Source organism: Cyprinus carpio, chromosome A11, assembly GCF_018340385.1.
Source record: "Cyprinus carpio isolate SPL01 chromosome A11, ASM1834038v1, whole genome shotgun sequence".
In the NCBI taxonomy this organism is placed as follows: domain Eukaryota; kingdom Metazoa; phylum Chordata; class Actinopteri; order Cypriniformes; family Cyprinidae; genus Cyprinus; species Cyprinus carpio.
Genome location: NC_056582.1, coordinates 919674 through 944012, shown reverse-complemented (window position 1 = coordinate 944012; position 24339 = coordinate 919674). Strand labels below are relative to the sequence as shown.

At 38.2% G+C, this 24339-nt stretch overlaps 1 protein-coding gene across 1 annotated transcript in view; it reads left to right on the top strand.

Moving 5' to 3' along the window:
* The first annotated feature begins 9626 nt into the window (after positions 1-9626).
* Positions 9627-24339, top strand: part of LOC109058054 (sodium- and chloride-dependent GABA transporter 3-like) — a 28335-nt gene continuing 13622 nt past the window's right edge. Inside the window, exons 1-7 of the mRNA XM_042765806.1 lie at positions 9627-9891; positions 10581-10809; positions 13226-13360; positions 13522-13662; positions 13773-13854; positions 14856-14988; positions 18654-18788. Of these exons, the coding sequence (XP_042621740.1) occupies positions 10587-10809; positions 13226-13360; positions 13522-13662; positions 13773-13854; positions 14856-14988; positions 18654-18788 (849 nt within the window). The 5' untranslated portion in view covers positions 9627-9891; positions 10581-10586. The remainder of the gene's footprint in view (positions 9892-10580; positions 10810-13225; positions 13361-13521; positions 13663-13772; positions 13855-14855; positions 14989-18653; positions 18789-24339) is intronic.

The window sequence follows — 24339 nt, the reverse complement described above, 5'->3', positions numbered from 1 at the left end:
AAAAATGACGTCAACTCAGGTGGACACCACCAACTGAGATCACATGACTTATTATAGGCGCGATGGAGGACGAAGGATACACACAGTGGAGCAATGCGGAGGTTTCATGTCTTTTAAGTCTTTGGGGCGAAGAGACAGTGCAGGCAAAAATGCAGGGTTGTTACAGAAATAAATCTGTGTTAGAAGACATGTCACGAGATATGGGGAGGCACGGTTTAAGCGATTTTTTCTCCGCCGTACGAGACCAATGTTTTGCTGATTTTTTTTTGTTGACTTTTCAAAATATTGTGGAAAGCAAAACACTGTATAATTTTATTTGCATCGGCATCCATTGTATTTCGTGCTGTTTTACTTCATTTTCCGGGTCAGCAGTGTATAGTGTAAATGCAAAAATCGGATACGGGTCACTTTTAAAAGATGATGTAAGCGGGTCGTCAAAAAAATCGGATATAGTCAGAAAATCGGATTTGGGCATCAAGACCTGCAGTGTAAATGCAGCCTCAGTCTAGTTCTGTAGGCTACACAATCATGGGGAAGGCTGCTGATTTGACAGTTGTCCAAAAGACGACCATTGACACCTTGCACAAGGAGGGCAAGACACAAAAGGTCATTGCAAAAGAGGCTGGCTGTTCACAGAGCTCTGTGTCCAAGCACATTAAATTCAGCTGTCGCATTCCTTGTGTCAAGCCACTCTTGAACAACAGACAGCGTCAGAAGCGTCTCACTTCAAAAAGGACTGGACTGCTGCTGAGTGGTCCAAAGTTATATTCTCTTATGAAAGTAAATTTTGCATTTCCTTAAGAAATCAGGGTACCAGAGTCTGGAGGAAGAGAGGAGAGGCACACAATCCACGTTGCTTGAGGTCCAGTGTAAAGTTTCCACAGTCAGTGATGGTTTGGGGTGCCATGTCATCCGCTGGTGTTTTCTGAGGTCCAAGGTCAACGCAGCCGTATACAAGGAAGTTTTAGAGCACTTCATGCTTCCTGCTGCTGACCAATTTATGGAGATGCAGATTCCATTTTCCAACAGGACTTGGCACCTGCACACAGTGCCAAAGCTACCAGTACCTGGTTTAAGGACCATGGTATCCCTGTTCTAAATTGGCCAGCAAACAGTTAGAAGCGTCCCGGTTGCTATAGAAACAGTCTGAGATGTGCGCTTAGGACTGCACATGCACACTGACTGATCTAGCCTGAATAATGAAGCTTTTAATAATGCTATTTGAGCAAAAGTAACAACATTTATGACAGTTGTTTTCAGATTTCTTTGGTGATTTCAAATATGAAATTTAATCATAAGCTTAGTGAACAGTTTTAGGGAATTTGACGTTTCCCCATACAAAGAAATAGGAGTTGCTATTGCATGCCTGAGAGGCATTTCAAAGATGGCTGCTGAGTGACATGACTTGTCTTAAAAGGACTTTGGCGTGAGGTAAAGTCTCAAGGGACAGTGAACGGGCATCTGGAATTTAAAAGTAGCTATAGATAATTATTAGAAAACACGGAGCCATATTGCTGATTGTTTGTTTATTTAAGTCATACCGGCATATGTGGCTATATTTCATGGTGAAATCCAGTTAATCCAGTAATACATATGAGTCAAGAGGGAACAATTTAGAATGTTCAATTTAACCAGCCTGCGTGTCTTTGGGCTGTGAGCCGTCTTGCTGTAATCAGCGGAAGGGAAGGCTATAGGAATAGATGTTGGGATGAAAGGATGTTTGAGCGGAGTTTTATGAGCAGACTGTGAGCATAGAGAAGAAAAGAATTTTGGGAGAGATCAGATTGAGCGAGTGCAGGTGGAATTATGTCTTGCCTGCTAGAGGGAGCTGCTGTCTGATGCTGTGGAGGAGAATTCTCATGACGTCACATGTGATGGAGAGTGACTCCCTAGGAGTTGCCGGAAGTGCTGAGGGATCAAAGATTGTCATGACAGAAGTTTTATTGATACTGAATACAGTTGAAATAACTTTGTTATCTGCACAATTGAATTGGATACCTTGGATTTAAGTGCATGTTGAAGGCAATCCTTGGTTCAGTTGTCCTCAGCTCTGGATTCTGAAAGACATGCAATGGGAGTGCTGAGGAAACACTGGAGAAGCAGATCACGAGGAGAGTGAGAATTCCGTTTCTGCGTCCACCACGCAAACAATGATGGCGATCTCGGCCCTCGGATCCAACTGAATGAGAGGGTGAAGCCACGGGAACAGCTCAGAGTCCTCCTGAGATGAGCCTGGGAGTGGATGCTCATGGCCCGGAATGTGCGCGACTGAACGCGAGCGCCTGGGAAACGACTGTGATCGGGACGATGAAAGGTGATCCTCAAGTGAAGCTAGTGACATTGAATCGAACAGAATGCAGTCCAGACCAGGGGAGTCCATCTGTCGTTCGGGAGAAAGAAACAAACAGTACAGTATGAGGTGGCCTGATATATGGAGGTTTCGGGAAGTCAGGTGATCGTTTGGGGTCTGCTCCTGAACATCTGTTAACCAATTAACCCACCATTTAGCCCCAAAGTCGCAAAATTGCGACAAGACGTCATACTTAATAAAATAGACTATAGTTCCTAATATGGTGTAATATCTCATTTGTATTCCCTACCACTAGATGGCAGACATGAAGTACTTCGATTCTAGTCCAACATTACGTCATGTTCCTATTCAAAGTGTTCGAGGAAATAGCAGAGCAAGTGAGCTCTCGTGTCATTGACGCGGAAACAGTTCAGTTCATAGAGAGTGAGTAAATGGTGAGATTTGTGAAAGAAAATCTGCAAATGGCTAATAAAAAGTTGTACCGTGAGGATGTGTTGCACATGTTATTCGCTGATTCTGACTCTGAAGGGGAATATTTGCCTTTTGGAAATGATGATCAGTTGTCTAATAGTCGCGCTTCTCCCAGTACATATTTGCAGTGCAATGGTGCCACTGTGCAAGGCGAGAGTGTTCACGAAGCACAAACAAATGATCATTTCGACCCTTTGCCCAACAGGGATGTGGTTGGCAGGGGTGAATGTGGTCAAAGTGTCCATAGGAGAGCTGTTGCTGATCTCGCATGCTCTAAGGGCCGCCAGGAGACAGTACATGTGCAGTCAGTGTGGAGTAGTTGCGCTCTGCGCTGTGCCATGCAATGAGAGTTGGGACCATACTCTCAAGAACTATAAACTGTGTCACCTAGATACCTGATTGGGCAGATAGCTGGTCAACTGATCAAAAATAGCATGCATTTTACTATGGCACAGTAATACAGTAATAATTTACTACTTTTTCCGTTTTTTTTTTTTTTTTTTTTTTTTTTTTTCTGATCATTTGGAATGATAAAAAAATAATAAAAACAAAATAAAATAAAATAAATAAAAATAAAATAAAAAAACAACAACATGCAAATAAGTTCAAACATCCATTCAATATCTGTTATTTCCTGAATATTACCGATGAACTGATCAAAAAGTAGGTTACTGTTCACATGCGTTTTACTACTATATAGTATAGTAATATATTAATAATTTAGTACTTTCTCCTGTTTTATTGTTGGCTTCCATTTTTTCTGATTATTTGGAATGAGGATAAAAAGACACACACACACACACACACAAAAAAACATGCAAATAAGTTCAAACATCAATTCAACATCTACTATTTCCTGAATATTATGAAATTCGAGATGGCCACCACCTGATGAAGTCATAATATGCAAATTAGATGAGTATATTTACACCCTACATAAACTTGTGGTCATGCCCAACATTTTTCTAATTTACAGTAGATCCCTGTCTTTAAGCCCTTTCAAGACACAAGCTTTTGAAATCTTGATGTCAAAATACAGCATTTTTTCCAAAAAACCCTGGTGCCTAAAGGGTTAAAATAAAAGGGAGTGTTGAAGTAGAAATGTCATCCTACTCAGCTTTTTACTTTTACTCCTTTTCTAGTTGCAGAAGTTCACAAAGCTCTATCAAATTTAGATTGTAATTTTATTTTTTATTTTTTTTTTTTCGGCAGATTATATAGTGGAACCAATCACTGCTATTTTTAATTTAAGCTTAACTTCAAATGTAATCCTGCATGAATGGAAATCAGTCATGGTTCTCCCTTTGTTAAAAGGGGGTGACCCCTCTGAATTAGATAATTACAGAGCTATCTCAAAGCTATCAGTGATGGCAAATGTTTTTGAATCTTTTGTAAATGACCAGGTTAAATGGATTTTAACAGTAAATAATAATTTAAATGAATTTTAATCGGGTTTCCGGTCAGGTTATAATACTGTAACAGCAGCTATGCTGATCACAAATGATATTATCATATTTAAATATAAATCCACACTGTGCAGCCCTATTTTTTGATCTGTCAAAAGCAGTCTGTAGATTAAAAAATCTTATTGCAAAGACTCAATTGCTTAGGTTTTAGTAAATGAATATAATTTGGTTTAATAATCATCTGACAGAAAGAATGCAGTGTGTTTCAGTTGAAAATTTCACTTTTACATATAATGAATAAAAATAAATAAAGGCATCGCACAGGGATCTATTTTAGCACCAGTTTTATTTCCAACTTATATGAATGACCTAGATCAAGAGAAAACCATGGCTAAAGTACATTCATATGCTGATGACACAATTATCTACACAGTTGCACAGTCCATGAATCAAGCCATAGAGCTGTTACAAGACTCTTTTTGTTCATTACAATTTTCATTGTTACATTTGAAATTGGTTTTAAATACTAAAAAAATAATTTAATATACCTATGATCTTTACCTGTTGTCACACTAAAATAACTGTTCCATCTATTTTAACCTTGGAAGGGGACTGTATAGAAAAAGTAAATTGCTATAAATACTTATGGCTTGTTGAAGGACTTGATTTTAATATACATGTTGAATTTTTTTTTTTTTAAAGTTCAGACCTAAATTGGGTTTTCTCTTTAGTATTGTTACGGAGGGAATGAGATGAGAGGCATGCGGATCTATCTACAAAGCTTTATTAGACAAAGACACAGTTGTAAAATAGGCAAGGTTCTGACAATGGCAAACAGGTATATTAAGAGTAAGACAAAGAGTAGTCTGGTAAACAGGCATGGGTTAATCGACGACAAACGTAATCCAAAGGGCGAGGCAAATGGGTAATCCTCAGACTGGCAATAGTCTAGGCAAATTACAAACAAAGTCGGAGAAGGCAATACAAAGGGCAATCCAGGGTAGACAAGAGATCCCAGGCAGGCAACAAAACAGACAAAATGAGGAGACAGGCTGCGATACAAGACTTGGGTAAAACAGGCTACTTCAAGGTGAGACAAAGACTAAGACAAGAAATTAGGCAAACTCGGAAGGGCTCTGTAACATTGCTATCACTAACATAGCGATAAAGGCAAACAATACTCAGCGATATGAGAAGGGTCTGAGTGGGTGCTATATAGTGTGTGTGTGTGTGTGTGTGTGTGTGTGTGTGTGTGTGTGTGTGTGTGTGATTGGCGGCAGGTGAGTCCAATCAGTGCAATGGAACATGGGAAATGTAGTCCAGGGTGACGTGTAATGGTCTGTGTGGTGTGAGAGTCAATATAATGCTAAGGCGACCTCTGGTGGCGAGCATACAAAAGACCTCAGACAGGATTCATGAAAAGTATAAAGAAATGCTTTTCTTTTGAAGCAGAAAAGAGAATTTGTTGTTTCCTCTCAGTGTAGGACTTTGGTGATGTGGTTTATATGCATAAAAACCTATCCTAACTAAAGAAGTTGGACTGCATATATCATGCTGCAATGTGATTTTGTGACGAATGCATGTTCACGCACCCATCACTGTGCTTTGTACTGTACAAATTAGCTGGTTGGTCTTCCTTGTACCAAAGGAGAAAAATACATGTTGCTGTTCATTGCCAAGCCATTGTTTTTAATCTCTTATCATGTTATACTTGTAACTCAGGACTAGAATTTCTTCTAAGTTACACTTAATTGTTCCTATTCTGAGTTTGGCAAAACTGCCTTTTTCTCCTATAGTAGGTTATGATTTATGTAATTTTTTCATATGATGCTGGATAAGATTTTATTCTTAATTATATTTTTGATTTTATGTGTTTGCAATCTGTTTGTGTGAAACTTTCTGTGCTGCCATTTTGGCCAGGACTCCCTGGTAGAAGAGATTTATATTTCAATGGGATAATTCCTCGTAAAATAAAGGATACATAAGAAAATAAGTCAGTTATGGCTCGTTAGCCTGCTTTAATTCAGACACAGAGATGAAGTAGTGCGGTAAGATCACATTTTTTTAATTAATTAATTGTATCATTTATTTGAATTAATTAGCAAGAGAGAGAGGGAGAGCGAGATGAAAGTCCAGTGTGTGAATTTCCTGCGTCTGTGCATCTCTCTTTACATGCAGTGAAGCTAGTTACTTCAAAAACTGTGATTTTACCACCTCATTGCTGAGTAATATAATGCAGCGGGTCAGTATCTAAGCTATTTTATTAATAAAAATTTCTGTGCGCCACATTGATTCTGTGTGTATGCTGATCTCCGATCTTTGTGTGCAAGTAATGTGTGTGTATGAGCGTCAATGAAAGCAATGTAGCCTACTGCATATAGTTTTACTTTAGCTACAAACCCAAGCACAACCCGAACCTGAAGCTAATGCAGTAAACATGAACCCGAACCCAACCCGAAACCCAAGAGTATTTCGGCACCCATCAGGCCCAGGTCGGGTAGGAAACCTCTATGCTTGAGCCACACTCAAAATAGCGCACTTAACTTTCTTTTACTTTAAATATCAGTTTCTAAATCATTCTGACGGCACACTCACTTCTAATCAGGCAAATGGCTTCTGTTTCTTTCCCAAATGTCTATTCAGCAACAAATGCATGCGTAAAGCTACTGTATCACTGTAATTACGACAGTGTATTTGCGACAGAGGATTCCACTCCCTTAACTGTGGGGGGACCCCAACTCGCAAAAATACACAAAACTACATACAGTTTCTTTAACTTAAATACTAACAGTAGTCAGGACACCACATATATAATTGTCAAATTAATAGCTTACAAATGCTATCTGTTGTACTCCATATGTGAACAAGGGGATGTGAATGAACGAAACACACACACACACACACACACAAATTACACCTTTTGCAATATACAATAAAAATATAACAAACTGTTATATATATATAATAAAATGATTTTCAACAATTACTCACCATCAAGTTCCAAACAAAAGTCTCCCAACTGACCTCAACATGAGGGTGAGTAAATGATGACAAAATGTTTATTTTGGGGTGAACTGTCCATTTACTGTCAAACATGTAAATTAAATTAAATGCACCTTTAACATATTGTTTTTTTCATTTTCCTCTTGACAATACCCCATATATTCTCTCTGGGGTTTAGGTTTGGTGAGTTTGCTGGCCAGTCATTTAACCAACTTTTGGTGCTTTTGGCAGTGTGGGCAAGTGCCAAATCCGGCTGGAAAATAAAATCAGCATCTTCAAAAAGCTGGTCAGCAGAAGGAAGCATGAAGTGCTCCAAAATTTCTTTGTAAACACGTGCAGTGACTTTGGTTTTCAAACAACACAATGGACCAAGACCAGCAGATGACATTGCACCCCAAATCCTCACAGACTGTGGAAACTTAACACTGGACTTCAAGCAACTTGGGCTATGAGCTTCTCCACCCTTCCTCCAGACTCTAGGACCTTGGTTTTCCAAATGAAATACAAAACTTGCTCTCATCTGAAAAGAGGACTTTGGACCACTGGGCAACAGTCCAGTTCTTCTTCTCCTTAGCCCAGGTAAGATGCCTCTGACGTTGTCTGTGGTTCAGGAGTGGCTTAACAAGAGGAATAAGACAACTGTAGCCAAATTCCTTGACACATCTGTGTGTGGTGGCTCTTGATGCCTCGACCCCAGCCTCAATGCATTCCTTGTGAAGTTCACTCAAATTCTTGAATCAATTTTGCTTGACAATCCTCATAAGGCTGCGGTTCTCTCGGTTGGTTGTGCATCTTTTTCTTCCAAACTTTTTCCTTCCACTCAACTTTCTGTTAACATGCTTGGATACAGCACTCTGTGAACAGCCAGCTTCTTTGGCAATGAATGTTTGTGGCTTATTCTCCTTGTGAAGGGTGTCAATGATTGTCTTCTGGACAGCTGTCAGATCGGCAGTCTTCCCCATGATTGTGTAGCCTAGTGAACCAAACTGAGAAACCATTTTGAAGGCTCAGGAAACCTTTGCAGGTGTTTTGAGTTGATAAGCTGATTGGCATGTCACCATATTCTAATTTGTTGAGATGTGTGAATTGGTGGGTTTTTGTTAAATGTGAGCCAAAATCCTCACAATTAAAAGAACCAAATACTTTAACTACTTCAGTCTGTGTGCATTGAATTTATTTAATACACTAATTTCACAATTTGAGTTGAATTACTGAAATAAATGAACTTTTTCACGACATTGTAATTCATTGAGAGGCACCTGTATGTATATTTATGAATATGTATGAATACATGTTTATGTATTTGTGAACTGGTCTGGTCTGGTAAGAAACACAGTACTCAGGTATTGGCCTGGGCTCACATCTGATTTGTAGATATGGGAGCAAATAGACTCAAAAATAAGAGATTGTTTAAATGACAGGTTTCTTATTATGTTACAAAAAATGCAAATATCAGCTAATTTTGTCTCAAGGGAGCCATTGACAGCATCTTTGGTGGCCTCTCCCTATGCAGCATCCTGCTTCATTCAAGTTAAAATGACAACTGACCCTTAATTGAGGGGCGTATAGTGAGTAGGTCACTCTTTTCCATACTACTCAGAACACTAGGGGAGCTAAGAGCTCCCACCATCCAAGCAATTCTTCCTGTTGAGAGAACAAGTGAATGTGAAAACAAAAAAAAATAAAAAAAAGGAAATAAAGAAATAAAGAAATAATCAAAAATCCATGAGACTCATTAAGCTGCATGGAGAAAGCCTTTGGAGCAGTTTGCAGCTTGAGGCTTGTTGTTCTTGAGAATGACCGGACTATGTAAAGGCAGTAATAGTGCATGAGAAACATAGATTCTATATCCATTCTATATCCAACAGAAGAAAAGTGTCACAATATTTGTATAAAAACACAATATTCAAAATGACAGCGGTACAATTAATATGCCAAAGACCACTTACTGATTCTTTCATGAGCAATTACATTAGTGCTGATAACCTATAAGTCACATGAATTTAAACCCATTTAGATGTCAAGTTAAGCATTGGGTTAGAATAATTCTGTAGAGTTGTAGCTCAGTAAAGAGTCACTTATATGCCAAGTCAAAAATAAAGAAGATCAAAACAAACCATAATAAAATTAAATACTGATACATGACATTAACTTATATCATAAGACCATAAAAATCAGGTTCAATGCAACATTGACAGCATATAACAATAAAGAAATAAACAACCAATGCCACTACTACTCCTAATAATGCTCATATATTAATAACCAACTGATGAACAAAAATAGCAATAAATAAATATATTAATGAATTTTGTTTGTTTACAAACACACTGTTATTATAAAGGGTAAGGAGTTTGGTGCTGAGTGCATGGTGTTTTGAGGCGGTGTGAGCTGTAGAGGAACTGTAGGCTCGAGAGCTGGTGGACACATGGCTCTTGTCCAGTGAGAGGCAGTGGAGATCAGATCTGAGCTCTGATCACAGCAGTAGTGAGCTGCTCACTGCCACAGTCACAACACTGTGACATCCATCAGGGATTTCACTTTTCTTATTTTTGTCTTTTTTTTTTCTTTTTCTTTTCTTTTCTTTCTTTTTTTTTCTTTTTTTTTCTCTCTCTCTATCAAACGGGTTTAGACTGAAGCGTCCCTTAAAGCAGGTAGTTACTGGGTGATCTGAAGAGGTCCACTGCACCACCTATACTGGTAAGTGAAGATCGTCTCATTCACTATGAGGAGAGAGTGTGCTCATGAATGTGGGCTTGTTCAGGGATGAAACGATGTAAGTCGGCACACTTTGTTTACCTTAATTCACTTAGTTACTTTTGTTGATACTGTATTGCTCCTTTAGAGTTTTCTTGCTATACAAACCAGTAACACTCCGCGTAAAATAGCCAAAACACACAGAACATAACGCTCCCGTTAGATGCCAAACAACAAACTGGAACACTTATATTACAATTGCATTTCAATTAGCCTACATTTAGAGAATCATTCAGAATCAGTTTAGGAGCTGTTCACAGAACGCATTGTTGCACCCAAAACGAGATGTAGTGCCGCAGAATGGACCAGAACGCATGGGTCTCCAGACAAGCTTAAACTTATTTTAATTTGATAAGGCATCTTGAACCAAGTAAATGCGTTGCAATGACAGAACAGAACACTGTCCTTAACGTTGATACAACATTTGTGGCATCGCCGATATGAAAACGCGTCTGTGTCCTGTGTTCTGTTCCATGTGGCGCTCCATTTAGTCGTATTCGAACGCAAGAAGGCGATTTGTGCGAACGGGCCCTAACGCATCTATGTTCAACAATTTTGAAATAAAATGGTTTCAATTTCCAGTGTTGACTTGCACTTCAACTACAGGTGTAATCCATATGTTTCAACTGTAGGACGTCATGACAGCCGAAAAGACGATTCTCATAATAAATGGAAAAGCAGACAATTCGATGGACCCCGAAGCAGCGAACCCGAGCGCAGTGCGCAGCAATGATAAGAAGGTGGTGAATGAGAGAGGACAGTGGAATAATAAGGTTGAGTTTGTGCTGTCAGTAGCTGGAGAGATCATTGGCCTTGGCAACGTTTGGAGGTTCCCATATCTGTGTTACAAGAACGGCGGAGGTAAGAGATTATTTATTCATTCTCATTCAGTGACACACTTCACTTACTTCTGTCAAAGGCTGATGGAGTTTTTTCTTTCTTTCTTTTTTATTTTGCCTTTCATGACAGTTGTGAACAAGCATACTATTTATGCATCAGATATCCTTTTTTCCCCCACCAATTTAAATTTGCTTCTAAGTTTTGCTAGACAACACTTTGGGTCAACTTTTGTGGTGTTGAACGATAAGTACACGACAAAAACATGGTAATGGCATGGTACTTTTTGGTTGCAGATGCAGTGTGTTTTAAATGGGCAGCTATGAAACTATAGATTACATACAAAAACATACAGAGCGGTCACAGCCATAAAAAATGTATCCTGGTCTCCTGGGTCACATGAATTTTATCTGTGGCCTTGTGATATATGACTAAAGTCAGAAAAGGCAACTTCCAACTGTGCAAGAGCATTAAAAGAGAATTTATAAAGAGACATTAGCACAAAATCTACTATTAAAGGGGTCATATGATGCAAAGTCTCAAATCCAAAGAGACATTCTTTATAAAAGTTAAGAATCAACCACTCTGACCTAAAACGGCTCATTCTAACACGCTCCCACATGTCTACGTCACAATGTGGGAAGCTTTGCATAACACCGCCCAAATGTTCACGCAAAGAAAGAAGGGCTAACTTTTATTCTTGCTGTTGCCGCCGCCGCCATGTTGTGGAGATGCTGTGTGTTTCGTTGTGGAAATGAAACTACTTTGTTTGGCCTTCCAAAAGAGGACACAACTAGAAATCAGTGGTTAAGTTGTATTTACAACACTGTTCCGGAACAGTTCAACCTGAATATTCAGATGTGTGCAGCACATTTTGTGGAGGACGAGAACTGTTTCCTGTGAGAGTAGCCTACAATACCGGTGTCTGTTTTTATAAAGTGGGGCAAATCCAACTTTGCAAGGACAGTCTGGCGCTTCTGACTAGAGGTCGACCGATATGGGTTTTTCACTGGCCGATGCCGATGCCAATATTTAGATATCAGGGCACCCAATGGCTGATATATCATGCCGATTTTTTTGTCCGATATGTTTGGCCGATTTTCTTTTGATTTTTCTTTCTTACACAGCCTGCTGCCCCTAACTGCTTAAGAGTGCACTGGCCATGAGCGATGACATTGTGGAGGATATTGTCGGACATACATTTCATGAGGAAAGTTAACGTGCACGTTATAATCAGCACAGAAGTTTCGTCTGAATTTAACGCGTTTCTGCTTTCACATGCAAATGACTTGTTGCACTTATGAATATTGATAACTTTCCGGCATCAATTCTAGTAGGGTAAAACGTAATTCCGAAACGGGCTGTTTTGCCCTGCCATTAGCTGAAGCTGTGTGTGAACAAGCCGCTGCTGCAGAGTGTGAGCTGCTCTGTCTCTCATGCAGCCTCAGAGGGAGTTCCGCAACAATGCTTAGCTGCCCGCCTGTGTGCGCCTGCCTATAAATCGGCCTAATTTGCAGCACAATCGGCCGATGCTGATTAATTAAAAAATGCCCAAAATCCATCAATCGGTCGACCTCTACTTCTGACTCACAGTCTGTAAGTACGTTTTCATATTTAAAGAATTTGCCGCTGATTCAAATGTGAGTTTTGAGCAGTGTAGAGTAGCTCTTGTTGTTTGCTGTTTCTCCAGACATGGTTTTATGTTAACGCAGCGCGATACGCAACACAACGCGTTAAAAGACAGTATAAGTCATTATAATCAGTAATCATGTCCCCACTGGATGCAACAAATGCCTCATTTATAATTGGTTTTATTGTTTTTGTCTTGTCGCTCCGGGACACACGGCATCACAGTATGGTAAGGGGCGTAACATTTCCATCACACGGTTGAGAAATTTGGCCAATCACAACGCACTGGATAGCTGGCCAATCAACTTTTCAGAACGATGAGCTTTGTAAAAATCGATGTGTTTCAGAAAGGCGATGCATAGAGGAGCAACAATAATGTACATTATGTGGAAAATAATGTGTTTTTTGAATCTTAAATCGCATAAACACATTGCAGTACACCAAATACACAAAATAATGTTCTTTTTAGCAACGTCATATGACCCTTTTAAATTCACAATGCCTGGGAAACATCCAACAGCTAATGGAACTTCTCAAATATTTTTTGTCATAATTTGATTTGTCACTCTTATAGTAAATAAATAAATAAATAAATAAATAAATAAAAGGTTTTATGATTACCGGTCACACGTCTACACTCTTGGTTAGTTGGGTGGGTTTGGTTATATGTTATTTTATTTTCATGAATTAAAAAAAGTTTATTGTTATTAATATTTTTGGTAATAATAATAATAATAATAATAATAATAATAATTTCGGGGTCTCATGGATGGCCATGGGTTGAGAGGTGTAATTTATGTGTCTGTTTTAGGTGCTTTCTTTGTGCCTTATGTCATCTTCTTCATCTGCTGTGGGATCCCAGTCTTCTTCCTGGAAACAGCGCTAGGTCAGTTCACTAGTGAAGGGGGCATCACATGTTGGCGAAAAGTCTGCCCGCTGTTTGAAGGTAAGGCTTAGGTCACTCTAGTTCATTTTAAAACCATATTTATATCTTTATTAATTCCCTATTCGCTGAGCTGAACATGCATCATTAGTGAATGTAAATAAAAGATATGCAAAACTGCATGGTTTCCTGTCTTTAAGTATTGGTTATGTGTTCTCCAATAGGCATTGGCTATGCGACACAAGTCATAGAGGCCCACCTGAATGTTTATTATGTGGTTATATTGGCTTGGGCCATTTTCTACCTATTCAACTGCTTTACAACAGAGCTGCCCTGGGCATCGTGTGGTCACTACTGGAACACGGGTTGGTTCATTTGAGGATTAAAGCATTCCTAAGAATTAAGTAAAACCATTTTAATTGCATGAATGAAATTTTGCCAAAATTGTTTCATCAAAATTGTTTTAACTTTCCAGAAAACTGTGTGGATTTTAACAATGAAAGCATTGCCAACCTCACCAACCCATATGCCACATCACCAGTCATTGAGTTTTGGGAGTGAGTATGATTCTGACTGTTTATTAGCATTACATATTGTTTGTGTTCCTAGGAACATCATTATTTGGCAGCCGTTTGGTGTGAAGCCCTAAAGAGATCAGTCTATGAATTCACCCGAAAACTCTGCAGTCACCAGCAATCCACAATAACAACAGTTAATATACACTATAATGCACTGGCTTTCCAGGCAACTTTTGGCACAGTTCACGTGCAGAGCAATCAACCACTGCTTATTATCCATGAAAATCCATAACCTTTTTCAGCCATAATTTGTCATTCTTTTTGCATTGCTGTTGTCAAAAGCATCAAAAGGGCACTTGCACAGCTAGGAATGGTATGGACATAAATTTGGCCACAGTTGGCTTGTTTTTTGTTCTTTCTTTCTGTCTTTCTTTCTTTCTTTCTTTCTTTCTTTCGTTCTTCATATTCAAGGCCAAATACAGAGGAAGCAAGTCAAGTCCTAGTGGTCAGACAGTTCTCTCATGTTGCTGGCCTCAGCCTCGCACACTAAGCATGCGGGCCTCTAGTACTGAGGGGCACAGAAGCTGTCAGTTCTGAGGTTGAATGGGGAAGGTTTGTTCAAAGGGGGCTTGGCTTAGGCAGTGGATGTCACCCAAGAACATGTCAAAGATGATAAATGGCATTGCAAGAAAGAGAATTGTGGCTTTCCCTCACAATCTCACAATTTATTGCGTCACAACCAGTCAATGTTACACAAAACTTTATACCGCCTTAAAGTTAGGATGACTAGCTGGGCATGTGGAGTTGACTCCTGGAAGCCAGAAGCACTTGGAATTTTGATGGATATCATTGTTTCATGGCCATTGTACACTGTGGACATCAGAAAGCATCACAGGATTCACATAATTTAGTCAAATTTAGAGCTAACCTTAAAACTCACCCATACAAACCTTGCAGAACGTAATTGCCCACTTGACTCGTGTTCATGTGTTACATGACTGCCAGAAAGTTTATTAATTTCAGAATATTCTCCCTTCTAGACGCCGTGTTCTCAGCATATCCTCTGGAATTGAAGAAGTTGGCAGCCTTCGCTGGGAACTTGCTCTCTGTCTTGCTATAGCCTGGGTCATATGTTATTTCTGCATTTGGAAAGGTCCCAAATCAACTGGAAAGGTAAAAACAAAAGGTCCAGTGACCAGAAATGGTGGTGAATGTATGTAGATGTTAACCAAAGAGTGAGAAGCCGAGCTAGAGATGTCTCAATGACTTAGCGCCCTAATGTTATGCGGTCAATTCAGCACGGAATCAATTGGGTGAGTGAGACGTGCAATCCTTCCTCGCAGATGATGTCATCAGCTCAACTCTGATGTGGAACGCTTATATGTGCGGCTACAGTGTGGATCCAGTGATTTGAAAGAGCTCAAATATAAACATTACCTGCATAAAGTGTTGAGTCTTTGAGAGGACAATGCCACTTTGAGTCTTTGGACTTGACACTTGAGAATGTCAGCTGTCAAAACTACCGACTCGCATATCAGACAGACGGGCATCAAAAAGGCCACTGAACAGAAATCGGCAGCCTTCCAGAAACAGAACGGAAACGTAGGTTCACAAAGGTGCATCCTCACAATAACCAAATGGTTTATTGGTAAACTCAAACCAACCTACTGTGAAAAAAAGTGCCTTTGGAAAACAAACAGTTTGCTTTATTCCTGTGTCTGGAGTGCAAAACACAGCTCTGGCCTTCCTCTACCTTCGCCTTGTACTCACAATCCATTGCATTATGAGGGCCTGTGTCCCTCTGCCAATCTCTGAAACGCAGTCACTAGCCTTCCTCTGGATTCTATTCTTCCAGCAGCCTTTAAGAAAGTCTAACGGACTCAATGAGCCAGAAAGAAAGTGGAAAGAAAGGAAGAGGGATGTGTGGGGAAAAATAAATGGTTTCACATTGTACAGGTCCAGGAGAAAAGCTCGGCAGCAATGCCTATATCTCCTGAAGTGGCTTTTGTTTGGCCATGAAGCAAGGGGAAATAATGCTCCTTCATGGCAAGGCTTTAGCAGCCTGTCCAAGATTGATTTCTGTATTCACAAGGGGAAAGTGGAGCGTTCATGAGGAACATGCAAAGTTCCTACGCTAGCCTCTTCCCTTCTGTGAGGAATTATGTCTGACGGATAGCAAACTGCTTTCTTCCTTTCCTTTGACAGCTATACAAATATTCAGGACATTTGCTAAGCTGCTCACTGCAGGTCTTTTGTGGCTGTCTGCGATTCTCCCATAAGCCAGCGGTAGATTTATGGCATGGGGTTGACCTGTGAATGTGGGACTTAAATGTTTGACCAAGGAGAGTTGGGAAAAAGCCAGCATGTGTCACAGTTTCCCGGCGAGTTTAAACATTGCCCTATTCATTGAGAAAAACCACACGCATGCATTTAAAAGCCTAGCGGGGCATTCGCTTATTGCAGTGGCCATGTTTTTTGGATATGGATATGTAATCATTTTACGAGGCTAATTGAAACAAGCTGGACAAGCTTTGCCTCACTCATTCTGGGAAGGGCGTTTCGATTAAAGGATCTCCTTTGTCAAAGCTCTGCTTAACATGGTTCGTTTGTTTTATTCCACCGGATTACTTGGTTAAGCAACATTGATAAAGATTTACATTGAACTCACATTGCAGTTCACAGCATTTTGGCGCAAATGAGGGAGATTGATTGATTTCAGTAGGGAAGCATTTTTAAAAGAAAAAAAGCTTGTCATCTCTCCATTTTATTAACTATGAAGGGGTGACACATTTGTTAACCGACAAGAATAAGTGTTTGTTGTCATTTAGTACAGTACATTACCCAAGTCAGATTGAAACCATCTGCAATTGTACGTTTCTGTGCCACACATTTTCCTACATTGCCAACACAACCCAGTTGGGCTCCTTCTAGAGGGAAACAGGGTAGGAGCTTTTGTGTCCGAACCCTGTCTTGTCCTCGTATGGTCTTGACCAGGTGCCAAAGGAACAAGAACTTAGTGCCGCCCCGAAGGGTGGTTTTGTTCACGGGATTGAAAGAGTTTCAAAATGTTGAACTCATTAATGTGGACTGTGAATGGCCTTTTGCAAATGCATCTTAGGTTCTAGAACTTAAATATATAGTGGAGAAGAATCATGCCGTGATGTTCTAATGCTGTCGGTGTGATAGTACTTAGGATTCGAGCCTCTGTGTGTCTTGGGAGACAAAGCTCTTACACTGGTTGGTTGAGACTTGGTAATAATTCAAGACTGTGAACATCATGTTGACAAGTCAGAACATGATGGTGGCCTGGCTATTCTATGTTTGTCTTTTTGATGTGCTGTGTTGCACTGTGTTTTCTCCATCAAAACCTCTGGCTCAGATCTGCATCCCTTCCTCCCCCTGAGAGTAACTCTTTTAATCGGTACCCAATTAAGACTTTGGGAGAGTACCTGCCCCCTCTGGCAGACCCTTAGAGCATTCTGTAACCCCTTCATGTTAATCGCAATGCTTCCCTCGCTCACTCATTAATTTTCTCCAGCCCTTTATTTGAAAGGTATACTAGCTGCACAGCTAGACAGCTGATTTGCACAGCATAGTCCATCCCAAAGGAGGGTAAAAAAAAAAAAAAAATCATGTTCAGTCTTGTCCCATTAAGTTAATTTTAATGGAATGGTTAAAAAATTAAGAATCCATTGATACATCAAACCTGCATGCTGCCATTTTTTATTAAATATATATATATATATATATATATATATATATTATATATATATATATTTATATATATATATATATATATATATTTTTTTTTTTTTTTTTCTGTGGAATACAAAAGGAGAAATGTACATTTTTACAATAATCTTCTTCTCTGACGAAACCTTTTAATCTTACAGTAGGTGTTCAAAATCTAATTCAAAAGAAAAGCCACATTTCACTGGTCCACATGTGCATCTTATTGAACACAATGCATGTGTTTGAATAAGCATTGTGGAGAATTTGTCAAGTCAATATTAATATAGCCCTTTTCACAATACACATGGTTTCAAAGCAACTTTACAGAAAGTCATACTGTTATGTCTGTAGTTCCTGTAGTGTTTACCTTAGAGCAAGTTTTAGCACTGACTGATATGGTGATTTATAATAATGATATTAATTATCCTCCAAATTTAGATCTAGCTATGTTTTTATTTTGTGTAGCAGTTATTATTCATACTACGGTGTCATGAGAATGTGCCTGAGCAGTCACATTTCATTTTAATGTAAAGCTGAAATGGAAGTAGCATCTGTCGTATTCACCAGATCAAGTTTTACCAGATTGTGTAATAATAAGTCCCTTGTATATGTATATACTATCTATTTTTTCCCACACACAGTAAGCTATCATATCATTTCAGAATACTCAGAAAAAAAACATACAAGTCATATAAAGAACTTTAATGATTCTTTATGGTTTTCTTGTTTTTTGGAGCTTGACTGATGTGGTCACTATAAACTGTAGTTCAATGGAAAGGAGCTGCATGATTATTCTTCAAAATGTATTTTCTGTTCTATGTAAAATAATAATAATAATAATAATAATAATAATAATAATAATAATGTCATGCAGGTTTAAAATGACACAAAAGAATAAATAATGGAAATTTTGGTTTAACTATTGCTTTTACTTAAATCTTTCTTAGTGTAATTGTATAGGTTTTGGTGATTTCTTGCACCAATTGGTTTGGATAGATCCAGTGTCTCCAAAGGTCTCTATTTGATCTAAATATGAACATGTTGGTGCTACTTCTTTGAACTTCATTCATGACCATAGAAACTAAGTCTTGTTTCTCTATCTGCAGGTGGTGTATGTCACTGCAACCTTTCCTTATTTCATGCTGTTGATCCTCCTCCTTCGAGGAATCACGCTGCCAGGAGCTGCGAATGGAATTAAGTTCTACTTGTATCCTGATATCTCTCGTCTGTCAGACCCTCAGGTATGACCGATATTATCCAGTTTATCTGTATGACTTATGGATTTAACACCCAGCTGTTAAATGCATAAGAACATATAGCGAAAGCAACTGAAATTTTGTGTATTTTTTGTGACTTTGGAGCCCAGTGAGTAGAATCCGCTGTTGTACATACACTGCCCGTCCAAAAAAAAAAAAAAAAAAAAAAAAAAGTCACACACTCTAATATTTCATTGGACCGCCTTTAGCTTTGATTATGGCATGCATTCGCTGTGTTATCATTTCGATAAGCTTCTGCAATGTCACAGCATTTATTCCCATCCAGAGTTGCATTCATTTTTCACCAGGATTGTATTGATGATGGGAGAGTCGGATACTTAACTGTAATAAAAAAACAAAAAACAAAAAAAAAAACCAAATAGAAATACTCTGAATAATAACATATCTGAATAACAAAAAAGCTTAAGAAAAGTTAAACAATACATTTCAGTTTGGCAAGATGTTCAGGAAAAGCCCAACTAGTAAAATCCATACAGGTTTATGTAAAAATAATACGTTAACTAATGTAGGTAAGTATAAATGACATAAATTATCTTCTTTGCTGAATAAAGCCATGTCAGATCGCACTGTTCTTATGAAGTAAATTCCTCATAGCAGGACTTCTTTCAAAAACGCTGAAAATTAGACGAATCTTGATTTTTTTTTTTTATATATTTTTTGTATCTAGATGAGGGTGTTTGCGTGCAGGTGACTGCATATAATGAGGTCAGACATGGGAAAAGACTGCACATGGCTTAAATTTCATACGGATTACATAATAAGAGAATATTTGTTTTCAAATTTAAATTCGTTAATTTAAAAGTAGACACTTCAAGCTTTCAGATACGGGAAAGAATGTATCTCACTTTAGTTTCATACGGATTACATAATCAGAGAATGTTCGTTTTTGATTTGAATTTGTTCATTTTAAAGTAGACACAAATGTGCCAAATATTCGCTGAGTTTGTGACATGTAGAAAGTCGCTCACGGAGAAATAGACGGCAGAAATTGCACTGTTTGTTTTGTTTATTTTGCAAAAGCACAATGTTTTGTTGTTATTGTTAGTGTACACAAATAAAAGTAGGCCCTTTTTAGATTTGATTGATTTTAGTCTTATCTGTATCTGAATATTTAAGGTTTCTCTGTGAATCAGGAAAAACTTAAAGTGAACGCGCTGGCGTGGTGTTTTTTGTTGTTTTTTCTTTTATTTTTAAATTTTGAAGGTGAATTTATATTTGAATTTTTTTGTTGATTTTAGAACTGTCGAAATGATTTACTGTATGTAACGCAAATATTTTATAAGTAACTGTAATTAAATTACCTAAAAATGAGCAGTAATCCCTTACTTTACTTCTTCAGTGGCTAAGTAATTTAATTACAGTAACGCTTAGTACTGTAAGTTACTTAGTAACGTGTTACACCCAACACTGCTCCCAGAACAGATGTTTGGGAAAGAAACACGCCATTTGCCTAATTAGAAGAAAGTGTACCATCAGAATGATTCTGAACCTGATATTTCAAGGTAAAGGGCTTAAACAAAGTTGCTTAAAATTAGATTTTAGGCATTTTTAATGCTAGAACCAGAATAAGCCAAACTTAAGTGAATGCCAATGTCACCAGTTTTTAAATCAAATACTTGAAAATGTTATGGTGTGTTTCTTTCGATAGGAACATGGGAATTTCATATTGAACTGCAAATATTTTTAAACTTCTCATTGTTCATTATATTCCTGCCATTACTTTGGCAAAACATCTGTCAATCAAACTAAAATCGAAATTGCGATGGCTTAGTGTACTTGCTGTAAAATTGCTCTAGTTTAATTAAATAAGTATAGGCTATAGTCTGTTGAATTGAGTGTTTCAGAGGGAAGCACCACACTGTGTTTTTACACTCACGCAGTTCATGTTCTTGTAGAGTTTTCAGTTTCTCAGAGCTCCTCAGAGTTTTAACATGCATTTTTGAATGTAACGTGTCAATTCACTTTATTTTCACATATTTTCCAACATTTGAGCACTACAGAATTTCACTTGCAGTGAGAATCATTTGTAAACCTGTTGTCACAGAAACTTAAAGGTCTCCCTACAGTTTTATGTCAAAATAAAAGCTTGCTGTAATGAGTAGTCCATTGAAGGTGGGCGTAGATAAACCAAAGTGTAGTTTATTTACAAGGTGCAATCCAAAATCCAAACAATAAACAAAGACTTGACTTGAACGGACTTGACTCACCAACAGCAGGTACATACGTTAATACACAATCAGGCACAAATGGCAAAAACATGACTACTTATAACAAACAATACAGGTCACATGACAAGAACAAACCAATGGGAAACAGACACGTGACTAAGACAACCAATGAGTAAACATAACTGATAAATCACATGACAAGACAAACCAATCAGAACATGACACATACACAAGGCAGAGATACATGAGGGCAAGGGAAGTATGACACAAACAGCATAAATCAAACTACAAAATAAAAGACATGAAAACAAGAACATGAAACAAAACCCCAAAACAGACATTACACTTGCATGCAGACTGCAGTTCATGCAACATTTTAAACTGAATTAACCTTAAAGTAAACTATCCATCACTGGTTTCACCTTACAGTGAAACAAGCAATGAATAGATCTGGTACAGCAGGGTAGCATATGTAAGTAACACGTGAATCTTTAAAATAGTTTTACTAATTTATGACATGCACTTAAAGAAATGGTTCACAAAAAAAAAAAAAAAAAAAAAAAAAAAAAAAAAATGAAAGGTCAAGGTCAAGAAAAAGAGTCCACACTAATAATTTCATGAACAATAAAATTGGAACCACTTTCAGAGCAATTTTTTTTTTTAAAACTGATAAGCTATAAAAACATTGACATGCACTGTCCACTGCATAAAAGAGATATGCACTTAGAATAAACACAACATAATCATCCACTGTTGTGGGCGCCAAAATAGTTATCATTATAGTTTTCATTCAGGTTTTCTTTAAGTCCTGACTTTGTGAGCTTATTAATCATCAACATTAATCATTATCCCAGACAACAGCAATCATTTATCCCGGTTTATAAAAAGACAGGCGTGTATAACCAAACTTAATTTCTCATAATTTTCTTTGGCAGGACATAACGCTCATGCAGTTTGCACATTGTCTGTGTGGCATGCACTGGCTCGCCTTCATGGTTTAAAATTTTAATATTTAGAATTTTGCGACATGTTTGTCTTTATCACTAATTGCAAAATGATGGACAATGGTTCACATTTCCCGTCATAACATTATTTTATCAAAAGATCTCTCTCTTTTCATTTTCTGTCTCGCTGTAGACTATTAAAGATGAAATAGTTGAAGTTCTATTTTCATACAGGCGCAGTGAGGGGGAAAAGCACTGAGTTTAGGGCAGTTGGTCCTTCAACTGTGCCATACCCTCACGAGGGGTGACCAAAATTTCTGACAGGACAGAATCGGATGAAAATCGCTCCGTGTATGCGCAGTTTAAGCTGTAGCCCCGGCTGGCCCGTTTAGATCTTGCATGCACAGTGGAAATGCGGCTAACAATTTATGAATTCTGACTGGCATATAACGAACAAATCAAATAAACTTAAACTACAAGGTGGGGCCCATGGGCTGCAGCCCACTCAAGCCCAATGGTAAGTCCGGCCATGAACATGTAATTTTACCTGTAAATGCCTCTAACTAAAACCACTTCACATCAAAAATAGTGGAGAGTGGAGAGTCGAAAAGTGGAGATCTATCATTTAGAATTAATAAATACATAATACAGAATGCTTGCTTTTTTTTGAGATCCAAACTTGACTAACCATCTTATTAATTCAATTCAAGTTTATTTGTATAGCGCTTTTTATGATACAAATCATTGCAAAGCAACTTCACAGAAAATTAAGTTCCTACAATATTTAGTAGTAGCTTATCAGTGGTGACTGTCAGTTTATGTGCATACGGCAGAAATGTCCGGAAAAAGCAATAAAAGACTTATACAAACAGACGATTAACACTATTAACAGCAATTATGCAATCAAACTTATAGCAGAATGTGGTAGTTCTGTATGTTGTCTCTGGCTTAGCATCATCTGAGGTCCTCTGAGGGGTTGGCATCATCTCTTCTCAGGTGTTCTGGATCCAGACTGGAGCTTGTGTAAATCCTAGTTATCCCGTGGCAAAACAGAGAAACAAATAGAGACATAATTAGCATAGCTACTGTTCCAGCCAAGTAAAACTAATTACTGTAGTTTAACCCAAGCTAAAGAATAATAATGCGCATTTGATCAGATATAACTGCAGTCCAAAATTATGAGATGCATTATTTGAATGCTTGGCCAAAGAGGTGTGTTTTTAATCTAGATTTAAACACAGGAAGTGTGTCTGAACCCCGAATATTATCAGGAAGGTTATTCCAGAGTTTGGGAGCCAAATGTGAAAAAGCTCTACCTCCTTTAGTGGACTTTGCTATCCTAGGTACTATCAAAATTCCAGCGTTTTGTGACCTTAGGGAGTGTGATGGATTGTAGCGTGGTAGAAGACTAGTTAGGTACGCAGGAGCTAAACTATTAAGGGCCTTATAAGTAAGTAATAATATTTTGTAACTGATATGGAACTCAATAGGTAGCCAGTGCAGAGACTGTAGTATTGGGGTAATATGATCATATTTTTCTTGACCTGGTAAGGACTCTAGCCGCTGCATTTTGGAGTACCTGTAGCTTGTTTATTGGGGATGCAGGACAACCACCTAGCAGTGCATTACAATAGTCCAGTCTAGAGGTCAGGAATGCATGAACTAGCTTTTCTGCATCAGGAAAACAGGTAACATGTTTGGTAGCTTGGCAATGTTTCTAAGATGGAAGAATGCTGTTTTTGTAACATGGGAAATATGATTTTCAAAATTCAAGTTACTGTCTAATATAACACCCAGATATTTGACAGTAGAGGAAGAAACAGTACATCCGTCTAATTGCAAATTGTAATCTACAAGATTCTGTGTAATGTTTTTTGGTCCAATAAGTAATATCTCTGTCTTATCTGAATTTAATAGGAGAGAATTATTGGTCATCCAATCTTTTACATTTTTAACACACTCTGTTAGCTTAGATAATTTAGAAGTTTCATCTGGTCTCGTTGAGATATATAGTTGAGTATCATCAGCATAACAGTGGAAAACTAATCCCGTATTTTCTAATGATATTACCAAGGGGCAACATGTATATTGGAAATAGCAGAGGACCTAGGACAGATCCTTGTGGCACTCCATATTTTACTGGTGATAAATGAGATGACTCCCCATTTAAATAAACAATGGTGGTAGCGATCGGACAGGTAGGATCTAAACCATCTTAAAGCCTGCCCTTGGATACCTGTATAGTTTTGTAATCTATCTATGAGTATGTCGTGATCTATGGTGTCGAACGCAGCACTAAGATCAAGTAAAACTAGCAATGAGATGCAGCCTTGGTCTGAAGCCAAGAAGCAAGTCATTTCTAACTTTAACAAGTGCAGTTTCTGTGCTATGATAGGGCCTGAA